This window comes from Phyllobates terribilis, unplaced genomic scaffold, assembly GCF_046119375.1.
Source record: "Phyllobates terribilis strain yellow unplaced genomic scaffold, ASM4611937v1 Scaffold_4__5_contigs__length_816908805, whole genome shotgun sequence".
NCBI lineage: Eukaryota > Metazoa > Chordata > Amphibia > Anura > Dendrobatidae > Phyllobates > Phyllobates terribilis.
Window position 1 is genome coordinate 355,779,443 of NW_027362764.1, and position 15,917 is coordinate 355,795,359.

The 15,917-nt window shown below is 43.7% G+C and overlaps 1 protein-coding gene across 1 annotated transcript in view; it reads right to left on the reverse strand.

Moving 5' to 3' along the window:
* ANKRD33B (ankyrin repeat domain 33B) overlaps positions 1-7,956 on the reverse strand; it is a 536,215-nt gene extending 528,259 nt beyond the window's left edge. The window contains exon 1 of the mRNA XM_073676928.1: positions 7,384-7,956. Coding sequence (XP_073533029.1) covers positions 7,384-7,956 — 573 coding nt within the window. The remainder of the gene's footprint in view (positions 1-7,383) is intronic.
* Positions 7,957-15,917: the final 7,961 nt, after the last annotated feature.

Sequence of the window (15,917 nt, forward strand, 5' to 3'; positions counted from 1 at the left end):
GGGAGAGAGAGCAGGCCGAGACAGTGCTGAGGCAGCGGCAAAGGATGTTCTCAGAGAGACCGGGGTTTACCCGACTTGCACAACACAAGGTTGAGACACAAGTTCAGACCCCCCTGAGACAACCCCCCTTCAGCGTCCCGGAGTCTGTACAAGAAGGGATGCGACAAGAGATACAGGAGATGTTGCGTTTAGGGGTCATTGAGGAGTCAGATAGTCCCTGGGCGTCCCCTGTAGTGTTAGTGCCTAAGAAAGATGGGACTACCCGGTTTTGTGTAGACTATCGCAAGCTAAATGAGAAAACTGTGACGGATGCGTATCCCATGCCGCGTGTGGATGAGTTGTTAGACTGGATGGCTGGGGCAAAGTATTTGACCACCATCGATCTATGCAAAGGCTATTGGCAGATCCCCCTAAGTCCTGATGCTATTCCCAAGTCTGCATTTGTCACCCTCACCCCGTTTGGCTTGTTCCAGTTTCGGGTTATGCCATTTGGGATGAAGAATGCCCCCGCGACCTTCCAGAGGCTGGCTGACCGGCTTCTGGATTGTCTCCAGGACTATGCTTGTGCCTACCTGGATGACATCGCCGTCTACAGCGCGACATGAGATGAGCATCTAAATCACCTAGAGACAGTATTGGATAGGATCCACAAAGTCGGAATCACCCTGAACCCCAATAAGTGTCACGTAGGCAAAGCAGAGGTGCAGTATTTAGGACATTGGGTGGGGGGTGGAAAACAACGACCGGAACCTGCCAAGATTGAGGCCGTAGCCAAGTGGCCCACCACACGTACTAAAACCCAAGTCATGGCCTTTCTAAGGACAGCGGGGTATTATAGGAAATTTGTCCCTAATTACAGCAACATTGCCAAGCTCCTCACTGATCTGACACGTAAGAACCTCCCCCGCCAGGTAACCTGGACCCCCGAGTGTGAGGAAGCCTTCCGCCAGCTAAAGGACGCTCTCACAAATACCCCGATATTGGCTGCCCCCGATCCAACTAAACGTTTCCTTGTTCACACAGACGCATCTATGTTTGGGTTGGGGGCAGTACTGAGCCAAGTCGGGCCAGATGGCCAAGAACACCCAATAGCTTATCTGAGTCGGAAATTACTGCCTCGAGAAGTCAGCTATGCGGCCGTCGAAAAGGAATGCCTGGCAGTAGTATGGGCTGTCAAGAACTCCAACCATATTTGTATGGAAGACAGTTTTCCCTCATAACGGACCATAACCCCCTGGTATGGCTTAATCGGGTCTCCGGAGACAATGCCAGACTACCACAGTGGAGTTTGGCGCTACAACCGTTAGACTTCACCATCCACTATAGACCCGGCAAGCAAAATGGTAATGCCAATGGACTAAGCCGACAAGCTGACCTGCTACCAACCTCATAAATCGTGGACCTCCTCCCGCTGATCCATCGGGGAGCAGACTGGGTAGGCCGATCCTGTCCGGGAAGGGGGAGCATTGTGACGGATCAACCCCGTACTCCAAGATTTTGCCACATGGCGGTTGTCGTAGCGCCTATGCAGCTAATGGGACATAATGTTATAAAGTGGGGTGAATATTGTGGATCGCATATTGTTGGACATTCTGTGATGTGACCGAAGCACTCTTGGCCCCCACCTTCCTGTGCTCACTTAGCAGTGGCAAACAATGTGCTGATTAATGCGTTGTTGCATAACTGCTGTCTGGGAGCCTACTGTGGGTATTATCTGGTGAGAACAATAGGTGCTAAAAATAGCCTGTGTGATTCTCTATAAAACCTGATTGTGAGAATAAAAGTTAAGTACATCTTGGAGACACTGTGCGATAGTCATATTTTATATATCCCAGTGTAAGAAAAGCCTTTCTATGTCAGGGGCCTGCAGAAGAAGATTGGACACCGGCGGATGGGGTAACTAGCACCCGTCACAGTCAGTAAAAAAATCCATGGAAAAGTGTGTCCATGGCCTACTAGGGATAGGTAGCAGAAGAAGAGTACCAGACGGATGAGTACTCAAAACTTTAGAACGTGTGCAAATACTACAAGCAGCTACGTGTTCAATCACATACCAATGTAACCCCAGTCACCAATAACGACGAGAGAGGAGGTCCGCGGTTGCCATACCACCTGGATGCCCAGCAAGCACAGAGTTATGTTCCTTAATTACTTTGCGGTGCAGATCAGATGGTACAAATAACTTTCCTGAAGGGCAGGAGGCAGGGGCATCTCCCTGTGCCTCCAACACCTCATCCTCCAGTTCAGGATAAAGTGCCGAAATGACTACCCCTTTCTGTAATATCGGGGCAGGGTTCTCATGGTCACCACCACCAGCGAAGCTCCGGGACAAAGTATCAGCCTTGACATTTTTGACCCCTGGACAAAAAGTGACAACAAAATTGAACGCAGCACAAAAACAGGGAACATCTGGCTTGCCTAGGGTTGAGACATTTAGCTGACTGGAGATATGACAGGTTCTTATGGTCAGTAATAACAGTAATAGGATGTACAGCCCCCTCCAACCAATGTTGTCATTCCTTGAACGCCAATTTGATCGCCAAAAGTTCTCTATTACCCACGTCATAATTTCTCTCAGCCGAAGACAATTTTTTGGAAAAGAAGGCGCATGGATGCCATTTACCAGGGAACAAACCCTGAGACAACACAGCCCCAACCCCGACATCCGACGAATCAACCTCCACAATAAAGGGTTGAGAAACATTGGATTTACTGAGTATAGGTGCAGTGGCAAAAAGATTCTTTAAGGAAGAAAAAGCCTGGAGGGAAGCATCTAACCATTTGGAAAAATCAGACCCCTTCTTAGTCATGTCAGTAAGGGGTTCCACAATAACAGAGTAATTTTGGATGAATTTCCGATAAAAATTAGTAAAGCTCAGAAAACGTTGTAGAGCCTTCAGGTTCTCGGGATGTTCCCAGTCAAGGACTGCACGGATCTTCTCCAGATACAACCGCAAATCCTGACACCTCCAATCAGAAAAAATGTCCTAAAAACCAGACAGCAAAGCAGGTAACATTTCTGTAGAGACAGTAGCAAGGGTAATTTCTAAACAGTTCTCATGGACGTAATCTCCCCATTCAATAATCTCCCCGGTTTGCCAATCCACTAGCAGATTATGTCTAACAAGCCACCAAGACAATCGGTGTGGGAAGATTGTCCAGAAAATAACAAGGAATTATTTCACAATGAACTGGCCCCACCGCAGCACCAAGGGCCAGCCGCCACCATGCGGAAAGCTTTCGCCTCCACGGCCTAAAAGGCAAAATTTCTAGTTCAAGCAGTCCAGAAATGTGTCAGTTTAGGATTGTGGCCAATTGGTTGGCTGCATATATGTGCTTGGATTCCAAGGACTGGGGTAGGGACAACTGAACGCTGCACGGGGACAAGGACAAGGACAAGGACGGTGATGGTTACAAGTGTGCACGACAGGTGCAGGGCAGGTGCCATCTTCGCCTGCGCCATGGACTGGGGATGCACAAAAGCGGAACAGGCAGTGGTGTTTCTGGATCCTGGTGTTCGGCCAAGTTAGTCAGGTGTTTTGCTGTCATGTGCCTGAGCATGCTGGTGGTGGTCAAGCTGGTAATTTTGATGCTCTTGCTAATGTTGCCCTGGCAGATGTTGCAAATGGCTTTTTTGGGGTTATCTGACCAGTCTTTAAAAAAGATCCAGACTCGGGAAGACCTAACAGTTGTACTGGCAACTTCTGTCATGTTGGTGTTCCGGGGAACCGTTTCACATTGCCCGCCTTGTGACTGTGGCAACCATACTGCTTGCTCCTGCCTGTTCTGGTGCTATGCCTCCCTCCCCCTTTGTGCTGCTGTCCTCGCTCTGCATGTCCCCTGGCCAGGTTGGGTCAATGACTTCATCGTCCACCACCTCACCTTCCACTTCCGCACCCTGGTCCTCCTACTGACTTTCTGTCCATTGTGTCTAATCATCATTCACCTTTTGCGATAGTAATTGCACTTTCCCACCGTCACCTTCATGTGACCATGGCTGCTGAAATATTTGGGCATTGCTACATGCGATCTCCTGTTGCCCCGGTTGAAGAGGACAGAACAAGAGGCCAGAATCTATAAATGGAAAGATGAACAAAACAGCTCTTCAGAGTTTCCAAGTGTGGGATCAGTTGTCTCAGGGCACTTGGAATGGTGTGAGGAAGGAGGATCAGGGCGAAGAATATGCCGATTCCAAGTAAAAAATATCTCCCAGATGCGCACATTCCTTAACCACAAATCTGCAAAAACACTAGTGCACGCCCTCATCCTCTCCTGCCTCGACTACTGCAACCTCCTGCTCTGTGGCCTCCCTTCCAACACTCTCGCACCACTCCAATCTATCCTAAACTCTGCTGCCCGACTAATCCACCTGTCCGCCCTGCTATTCCCTGGCTTCTCCTCTCTGTCAATCCCTTCACTGGCTCTCCTTTGCCCAGAGACTCCAGTTCAAAACCCTAACCTTGGCATGCAAAGCCATCCACAACCTGTCTCCTCCATACATCTGTGACCTAGTCTCCTGGTACTTACATGCACGCAACCTCCAATCTTCACAAGATCTCCTTCTCTACTGCCCTCTTATCTCCTCTTCCCACAATAGCATACAAGATTTCTCCCATGCATCCCCCTACTCTGGAACGCTATACCCCAAGATATCTGACTCTCGAATACTGTTGAAACTTTAAAAAGGAACCTGAAGACTCACCTCTTCCATCAAGTGTACAACCTGCAGTAACCCTCACTCCGCATACCGCTGCATGACCAGCTCTACCCTCACCTTCTGTATCCTCACCCATCCTTTGTAGACTGTAAGCCCTCATGTGCCAGGTCCTCTCCTGTACCAGTTGCTATCACATTTTTGTTCAAGATTATTGTAATTATTTTTGAAATCTATACCCCTATTTCACAGGTAAAATGCCATTGAATAAATGGCGCTATAGTAATAATAATAATGTGGTCCAGACTCACGGCTACTGAGACTGGACTGTGTGTAAGACAGGATGGTGGTGGTGGCAAAGTGACTGGAAGCATTATCTATTTGCTATCCAACCAACAGCCTTTTCAGACTGCCCTGGCTTCAAGAGTGGTGTTCCCCGACCCCTAGAAATTGGGACAGGAAGGTAGTTCAACATGATGTGGGCTTTTGTTGTGCTCCCTCAGCAGGCACAGTTTCATCTTGACCTTGGCCTCTGCATGCACCATCACCATTACCTCTATTTCCCAGTCCCTTGCCATGAGCCTTGCCCATTTTAAATGGAGTTTAATATTTGTCACGTTGCCAAAAATGTCTATATTATTACAGTAATATAGGATCACATCTGATGATCACAGTTTTGGGCAGTGACCTGGGAGTCAGAGATGCTTCCAGGGGTCTTTGCAGCACTGTATGGAGGTGTCTGATCATGTCTCACACACCACATGAGCAGATAAGGTAGTAAAATGTTAAAATGACATTTACTGGTGAATGTATGTTTCACCTTTGAAAGCAATGCAAAAGTGCAAAAACGCATCAAAAACGCTACATGTAAAAATAGCCAAAAGTGTGGAGGAGCATTTTTGCTTTTGGTTATTTATTTTGCCTTATATACAAGTCATTACCCTGGAAAGGATGTTCCTGAACAATTTTCCCAGGAAAATCCATTTTTGTTTTGAATGTATGTTTTATTGCGAGTCCACAAAAGGGGCGTAATAATCTGACAACGTTGATGACAGCAGTGACGTGGGAGTCAGAAATTTTTCCAGGGGTGTTCCCCATGCTGTTCCCATGTCATTTGCGCACTGTTCCCATCAATTTGGCCAATTTTTAGACCCCCTGCAGACCTCCGGTGGGGCTAGAAGAAAAATGCTCGAGTTTCCCATAGACTTACATTGGGCTCGTTGCTCGGGTCGAGCACCCGAGCATTCCAATTTGCTCGACTCAAGCAACGAGTACCCGAGTATTTTAGTGCTCGCCCATCACTAACAACAATGCAACTTAACAGAAAAAAATACTATTTGTGAAACTACACTTTGAAATTACTGAAGCAGAGTTTTTAGCGAAAACCAAAAGTCTATCCAGGAAAAATACAGCAATATAAATTATTCCTTTACATTGCTGTAATGTATTGAGTTTCCTGTTATGCAATTTTCACTTTTTGCATCTCTTTGATGTTGCTGAAGGTAGTGAGTATAGGTTTCTTTTATTATCACTGACAAAAGTTAACTTTCACTGAGTGGACATTTTCTATTGAGAATAATGACACTTTTCATGCTCAACGACTAGTTTCACATAAGTGGAATCATTTTTTAAAAGCAGAGCAGAGTAAAGACACAGAATTTCTCTTCCATTATAAGCTTCTTCTGAACCACTGAGGGAGATAATCAAAAACTGTCTAATAGCAATACTGGCTTAGTTTCCCATAGCAACCAATCAGAGTATAGCTTTCATTTTACCAGAGCAGTGTGAGAAGTGAAAGCTGAGCTTTGATTGGTTGTTATGGGCAACTAAGTCAGTTTTGTATGTTAGACAGTTTTTTATTTGTTCCTTCTTGTGTGTGCACCTTTAAGAAGTGAAATCATGATGTGGATTTTACATGTAAAGTTTTTTTTCCCCCACAAATGTAAAGATTTTTTTTACCCGCGCTGTAATTTCTATGCCAATATTACAGCCAAATATTCTGGGCAGACCGCAAATTTTTTAAGCTGAATTAACAACATTAAAGGGAATTATAATGCTGCCAGTTTGGCTGATAAGACCTACGGAAGTACCTGAACAATCAGCCATAATGCAAGCAAGGAAATAGCGCATAAGTGATTACACTCGTCTGAAATTATAGTAAAAAAGCAATCTATAAAAAAGTGCATTTGTTTTACACTTTTTATCAATAATTCTGCATATGCACAATATTGCCAGACCATGCAAATCTATTGTGTATGACACATGTTGACTGTTCCCTTCAAGCATTCGTTGAGGAACACACAAAAAAGATATGTTGAAATTTAAAATGATTTGTTCTGCTAGGTAATAAGATTACTTTTTTTGTTAGAAGTGTTCATTATTACTTTAACATTGCTAATTCTTTTTTCATTTTGATACATGGTCAAGATTGTATGAGAAAAGCACAAGCTAAACAATGCAACTATGAAGAGTTTGACTTTAATAAAATATAATTGTTAGATCAATGTAGATATTTTTGTTAATACATCATGTTATTAAGTGACCAGCAGGTATTTTCAACTTACTCATTTAATTTTAACATATTCTTGAAACAAACTTTACAACTTTACTCATGTGTAGGAAATTTTACTGTCATAGAAAATAATGTTAGTTGAAACCAGAATGCTGTTGAGATCCTTAAAAGTAAAAATAATAAGTATATATATGTACTTATATCAAATTGTACTCACCCTGTTGTTTTTGTCTGTCTCTTCAACTTCTTCTTTGGTTAAGCCTTGGCGCATAAGAGCTTTTAAAATAATTGTATTATTGGTACTGCATGCTTTAAATAGAGTAAGAGGTTCTGGACTTCCAACACTTTCCAAACTGTTATAACTATCAGTATCAAGTTCTCCATGTTCAAATAGGTCATCATCTTCATTGTCTTCATTTTGCTGCCAGTGGCCAAGAGTCTCAATATCTGGTGGATAAAAGGAGTCATCGGAAGTGATACTTCGAACATCACAAAAATCATCAAATTCTTCACATTCTTCATCTGTATTTAAATTGGAATTGAAAGTGGTAATGCAATGTTCCATGGTAGGAAGAACTGCAATAAGCTGTGGGAGAGGGTCCCCTGTACCCCGCCATAAAAGATCATCTTGTACTGCATTAATAGATGAAGCATCTTTTATATCCAGTTCATGTTTTTCCGTTACTAGGCCAATGGAATCATTCTCTTCCTCAATTGTAGGCACATCTAACTTTCGCTTTCCTGTCTTTGCATCTCCTTCTGTATTCTGTTTTCCAGATAAAAGAACCATTTATCTTAACAGGATGAAAAAAAATCAGTTAATTTAAAAAATATTTTAAATATGTAAATAATATTAAAGACTTGTTACACTTAGCCTAAATCATTCAATAAGCTATAATGAAAATCATGGTTTCACAAAGTTCAATAAATATATAGAAGTCTATTTATATAAAAAGTTGTATATTTTGTATACTAAAAATGCTGCTAAAAAATAGGTAAACAAACTAGACATTAAAATTTCAATACAAAACCTTGATTGTTTTTGATAAATTACAGTGATTTTTAAAACAGCATCTATCTCCATTATACTTGATAGGTTTGCAAAGCAATTATGAAAACAAAAGGCAAAGCCCCAAACAATAATTATCTGGTTTTTATACTCACATTCATGAATTGAATATGATCCACTCTTCAGTATGTCAGTGTATTAAACTATTCAAAGCTTCCTAAGATCACTCAAACTAGGTCTACATTTCTTTTAGAAAAATATCTTGATGTAAATACTTTTTTTGTAAGGCAGAATCATAACATGTAACAGGTTCTTCTTAGTATTTGCTTTGAATGGAGAAAAGACATTTGGAAAAGTCCATCTCCTTAATCCGATCATCATTTCTGAGAAGATTGAAAATCCAGCTTAGCATGTTGACATCAGAGCACATTTTAAAAGAGATTTAATGGGAGATGTGCATCTGTTGACGTTAGGTTCTAAAGAGCAAAACATAATAATGCATATATAGCTGGTGAGATTTTTTTTGTTTCAAATTCTATTTAGTCTAACATTCACTTATACACTTATAGTGCTGTATTTTTCTGAGCCAAAATATTTGCCATACAATTGTTTACATTGTTTTACTAAAAATGTGTGCATAAAGAAACGTGTAATTGCAACAAGTTTTTTTGAGAAATACTTCATTTTCTGGAACAATTTCAATAGTACCAACATTTTCGGCCATGACTGTATATATATATATATATATATATATATATATATATATATATATATATATATATATAACCGGAGATGCGTACCTCTGTCTGAAGCCTTTATAGGCTGCGCAAGCGTGACACGCCTGCGCAGTCTGGCTCCAGGCAGAAGAATGCATGGAGCCGTTACAGGTAAGAGGAGTGTGTATGGCGCCGGAGATCGCGGTATGCGTGGACACTGAACGCATACAATGATCTCCGGCACCATACTTACATACTTACCTGACCAAGAGGGGCATTGCCGCGGCGCCTCTCTTCTCACCGGAGACCGGGGCAGGAATGAAGGCATCGGAATCGGTGCATGCGCGTACTCTGACGACACACTCCTCCCCCGGCCTCCGGCAGAACAGGACACAGCAGTGCTGCAGCACAGGGAAGAAAGGTGAGGTGTTTATTTTTTGTATGTGTGATTGGGGGATGAGGGGACCATACATACCAGGATTGGGGGATTAGGGGTGCCATGCATACCAGGATTGGGGGGGTGAGGGGACCATGCATACCAGAATTGGAGGATGAGGATGGGACCATGTATACCAGGATTGGGGGGGTGAGGGGACCATGCATACCAGGATGAGGAATGGGGTGCCATGCATACCAGGATGAGGGGTACCACACATGCCAGGATTGGGGGGGAGGGGACCATGCATACCAGAATTGGGGGGTGAGGGGTGTCATGAATACCAGCAATGGGGATGTGGGGTACCATGCATACCAGAGTGATGAGGGGTACCATGCATACCAGGATAGGAATGCGGGGTACCATGCATACCAGGATGACGGATGGGGCGCCATGCATACTAAGATAGGGATGAGGTGCACCATGCATACTAGAATAGGGACCAGGGGTACCATGCATACCAGGATAAGGGATGGGGTGCCATGCATACCAGGATTGGGGGATGAGAAGGCCATACATACCAGAATTGGGATGAGGGGTGCCATGTATACCAGGATGAGGCGTACCATACATACCAGAATAGGGATGCTGGATACCATACATACTAGGATGAGGAATGCGGTGCCATGCATATCAGGATGAGGGGTACCATGCATACCAGGATGAGGGATGGGGTGCCATGCATACCAGGATGAGGGGTACCATACACACCAGGATAGGGATGAGGGGTACCATGTATACCAGAAGAGGGATGAGGGGTACCATGCATACCAGGATGAGGGATGGGGTGCCATGCATACCAGGATTGGGGGAGGAGGAGGCCATATATACCAGGATTGGGGGATGAGGGGTGCCATACATACCAGTTTTGGGATAAGGGGTGCCATGTATACCAGGATGAGGGGTACCATACACACCAGAATAGGGATTCGGGGTACCATGCATACCAGGATGAGGGATGGGGTGCCATGCATACCAGGATGAGGGTTACCATGCATATCAGGATGATGGATGGGGTGCCATGCATACCAGGATAGGGGTGAGGGGTTCCATGCATACCAGGATTAGGGATGAGGGGTGCCATGCATACCAGGATTGGGGGTGAGGGGTGCCATGCATACCAGGATTGGGGGTGAGGGGTGCCATGCATACCAGGATTGGGGGTGAGGGGTGTCATGCATACCAGGATTGGGGGTGAAGGGTGCCATGCATACCGGGATTGGGGGTGAAGGGTGCCATGCATACCAGTATTGGGGGCGAAGAGTGCCATGCATACCAGGATTGGGGTTGAGGAGTGCCATGCATACCAGGATTGGGGATGAGGGGTGCCATACATACCAGGATTAGGGATGAGGGGTTCCATGCATACCAGGATAGGAATGAGGGGTGCCATGCATACCAGGATAGGGATGAGGAGTGCCATGCATACCAGGATAGGGATGAGTGGTGCCATGCATACTAGGATAGGGATGAGGGGTTCCATGCATACCAGTATATGATGGTGGGGACAGGATGGGGACAGCACAAATACCAGGAAGGGGGAAACAAAAATACCAGAAGGGGGGCAGCACATACCAGCATGGGAGACCATATACCAATAAAAATGCATAGAATGGTTTTAATAGCTAGTGTATATATATATATATATATATATATATATATATATATATATATATATATATATACAGTACAGACCAAAAGTTTGGACGCACCTTCTCATTTAAAGATTTTTCTGTATTTTCATGACTATGAAAATTGTACATTCACACTGAAGGCATCAAAACTATGAATTAACACATGTGGAATTATATACTTAACAAAAAAGCGTGAAACAACTGAAAATATGTCTTATATTCTAGGTTCTTCAAAGTAGCCATCTTTTGCTTTGATGACTGCTTTGCACACTCTTGGTATTCTCTTGATGAGCTTCAAGAGGTAGTCACCGGAAATGGTTTTCACTTCACAGGTGTGCCCTGTCAGGTTTAATAAGTGGGATTTCTTGCCATATAAATTGTGTTGGGACCATCAGTTGTGTTGTGCAGAAGTCAGGTGGATACACAGCTGATAGTCCTACTGAATAGACTGTTAGCTGCTTTTTTCTTGCCATAATACAAATTCTAAGTAAAGAAAAATGAGTGGTCATCATTACTTTAAGAAATGAAGGTCAGCCAGTGCGAAAAATTGGGAAAACTTTAAAAGTGTCCCCAAGTGAAGTTGCAAAAACCATCAAGCGCTACAAAGAAACTGGCTCACATGAGGACCGCCCCAGGAAAGGAAGACCAAGAGTCACCTCTGCTTCTGAGGCTAAGTTTATCCGAGTCACCAGCCTCAGAAATCGTAGGTTAACAGCAGCTCAGATTAGAGACCAGGTCAATGCCACACAGAGTTCTAGCAGCAGACACATCTCTTCAACAACTGTTAAGAGGAGACTTTGTGCAGCAGGCCTTCATGGTGAAATAGCTGCTAGGAAACCACTGCTAAGGACAGGCGACAAGCAGAAGAGACTTGTTTGGGCTAAAGAACACAAGGAATGGACATTAGACCAGTGGAAATCTGCTTTGGTCTGATGAGTCCAAATTTGAGATCTTTGGTTCCAACCACAGTGTCTTTGGGCGACGCAGAGAAGGTGAACGGATGGACTCTACATGCCTGGTTCCCACCGTGAAGCATGGAAGAGGAGGTGTGATGGTGTGGGGGTGCTTTACTGGTGACACTGTTGGGGATTTATTCAAAATTGAAGGCATACTGATCCAGCATGGCTACCACAGCATCTTGCAGCGACATGCTATTCCATCCGGTTTGCGTTTAGTTGGACCATCATATATTTTTCAACAGGACAATAACCCCAAACACACGTCCAGGCTGTGTAAGGGCTATTTGACCAAGAAGGAGAGTGATGGGGTGCTACGCCAGATGACCTGGCCTCCACAGTCACCAGACCTGAACCCAATCGAGATGGTTTGGGGTGAGCTGGACCGCAGAGTGAAGGCAAAAGGGCCAACAAGTGCTAAGCATCTCTGGGAACTACTTCAAGATTGTTGGAAGACCATTTCTGGTGACTACCTCTTGAAGCTCATCAAGAGAATGCCAAGAGTGTGCAAAGCAGTCATCAAAGCAAAAGGTGGCTACTTTGAAGAACCTAGAATATAAGACATATTTTCAGTTGTTTCACACTTTTTTGTTAAGTATATAATTCCACATGTGTTAATTCATAGTTTTGATGCCTTCAGTGTGAATGTACAATTTTTATAGTCATGAAAATACAAAAAAATCTTTAAATGAGAAGGTGCGTCCAAACTTTTGGTCTGTACTGTATATATACGTATACGTGACACATTTTGGGGCACTTCCCTTGTAGAATAATGTACTGAGAATACAGAGGAGTGTACTCACTTACGCTGAGTGCTGTATGATTAACATACTGAGAATACATGTGGTGTACTCACTTATGTTGAGCGTTGCATATATAGTGTACTGAGAATACAGGGGGGTGTACTCACTTACGCTGAGCGCTGTATGTATAACGTACTGAGAATACAGTTCCTTAGGGTGCGGAGGAACTGTTCCTCGTGGAATGACTTTCAATCTGAGTCGTGTAATCTATCTCATAGGCTTAGAACTAGGGGTTATCCTGAAGGAGTAATAGACAAGGCATATCAACAGGCAAGGACGACAGATAGATCGTCCCTCCTCACTCCAAGAGATAGATGTAACTCTGAGTCCATCACGCGACTGATAGGCACCTATGATGATCAGTCAAGAAAAGTAATGGGCATTCTTGAAAAATACTGGGGGATCCTACGAGCAGATCCGGATGTGGTGGGCTTGGTCCCAAAAACACCTTCGGTTACATATAGGAGGGGGAGATCCGTGAAGGATACAGTCGTACATAGTCACTTTACGCCTCAGATGAAGGAGATCATATGGTTGAGAAGTAGGTCTAAGGGTACGTTCAGATGTGGTCACTGCTCCTTCTGTAAATTTGTCACACCTTCAAAGAGTTTTGTGAGTGCAGTGACTAAACGCACATACGAGATGAAAGATTTCGCCAACTGCAAAACGTCAGGAGTGGTGTACCTCTGCACGTGTACGTGTCCAATGGATTATATCGGGAAAACGAAACGTGAATTACGCGTCCGGATAGGCGAGCACCTTGGAGACGTTAGGCATGGCAGGGATACACCACTCGCCAGACATATAATATCTAAACATGGGGGTGATGTGAGATGCATTTCATTTAGGGTTTTGGAGGTTGTGGCACGGTCAATCAGGCAGGGTGACTGGAATAAAAAAATACTCCAACGGGAGGCCTGTTGGATCTTTTGGATGGAGTCAATGGCCCCTGGGGGCATTAATGAACAGTTGAGCTTCTCGAGTTTTATCTGATTCCAAGAATGTGATATTAGGGGCCGAATAGAACCAGCCTGTATGGTATTGGTCTAATGATCACCATATGTATATACCCATTGTGGCTAAATATGTATTTATATGTTTGGGACTTATTTTTCTCCTACTCTAACAGCGTTAAATACTCTGTGGATGATAAACAACATTGTAATATGTGGATAACACTTCAATTATATAATAGTCAGACTCCAACCTTCTTATTTATTATATACTGAATGCCTTTGTCTTCCGGTGTACAGCGTGTACATTTATTTTGCGCTGAATAACTTTTGGACATCTTAGCCCTGGTGCCGACCTGTCCGTCTATGGCACTTTAAATATATGGGGTATGTTGGTGGGAGGTATGCCCGTCTGGCCGGTGTTTGCATTGCTGGCTACCATGACAATTACTGACAAACGTATATGGGGATGGGTGTAGACTTTGCCTCCTAACCATGTACCGCCACATTTGGATGACATCATATCCCGATGGACGCTAGTTAGACACCGTTACTTCCGGGTGTGTGCGTTCCAGATGCGCTTCAGATACTCTGATGCAGTCTGGTGACGTCATTTCCGGTGGGCGTCATTAGCATATCGTCATTTCCGGGTGCGTGCGTTCCATGTGCGGTCCACGGACTTACATTTGGCGGTGGACGCCGGGCATGTGTACGATGACAGCAGTACACAGGCGTTTGCGATTATCACTAATTATGGGGCTGAGTTGAGTTTATAAGGGAGGTATATGTGCAAGAATTTCCTACACATGCAGCATTATCTGGCAATCTGGGGTGAGGGATTGAGGTCTTCCCCAGATCCCCTGATGAACCCTGGTGGAAACTAGGGGGAAACGCGTTGGGACTACTAAGGATAAGTGTCATTTTTTTACTTACTAATGATATCTACTTTCTGACTGCTGGAATTGGGGACCATTAAGGTTTTAGTGTTATTGTTTTTTTACTAATGAAAATGTATATTCTGATTGCCATTTTCTGGTCTTTTGAAAAGGAATAGGGACTAATAATGATGAGTGTCTCTCTTTGAAAAGGTATAGGGACTAATAATGATAAGTGTCCTTCTATTATGTACATCTATGACAGACAGAGTCTGGACCTGATACTTTGATATAGATATTATGCTTTTTCAAATACCAATACTTAAATTCCATTTGATGTATGGGGAGACATCTACCTGGGTGGGATTTTGCTTTCTGAGCCGCCTTTTGAGGTATATAGCTGGACTATCAAAGTGTAGCATGTGTCCATATTTGATTGCTCTGGCTGCTATTTGATTTGTTTTGGCTATGGAGAAACAAGCACTGTGCTCCTCTACCCTAGAGCATTTATGTTTACCCGACCAAATGAATTTGGCCATCTATAATCATTGACCTATTATCGGCTTCTGTATTTATACGTTCACTTTTTCTACCCTTTCTCACTATTGTGGTTTTGTTTAATTTAAGACAAGGGTCCTTGTAGGGACATTAGGGATACCGACGTTGAGCGGGGGCGCCACGAAGTACAAATTAGGGTGCCAACCTCCGCTGTCAGGTAGGGACAGGATTTCGGGACATAACAGGGACAGCTTGAATCTGTATTCCCTCCCGGTCGGTGTATTACCTGATTCTATATGTCCTATCATTTAGAGTATTATTGTTGTTTGTCTATGGACTTTTAGGTCCTTTTTAGAGATTATTAATAAAAGTTATTTTTTAGGGGGGCTATGTGTCTGCTGGTTGTCTCTATTTATTAGGCCCCTCATGTGATATTTTGTTTAGGTGTTTAAAGTGTACTCACTGTTGCTGAGTGCTGTATATATAATGTATATATAACGTACTGAGAATACAGGGAGTGTACTCACTTACGCTGAGCGCTGTATGTATAACGTACTGAGAATACAGGGGGGTGTACTCACTTACACTGAGTGCTGTATATATAATGTATATATAACGTACTGAGAATACAGGGGGGTTTGCTCACTTACGCTGAGCGCTGTATCTATAACGTATTGAGAATACAGGAGGGTGTACTCACTTACGCTGAGCTCTGTATGTATAACGTACTGAGAATACGGGGGTTGTACTCACGCTGAGTGCTGTATATATAACGTACTGAGAATACAGGGAGGTGTACTCACTTACGCTGAACGCTGTATATATAATGTACTCAGAATAAAGGGGGTGTACTCATTTACGCTGAGCGCTG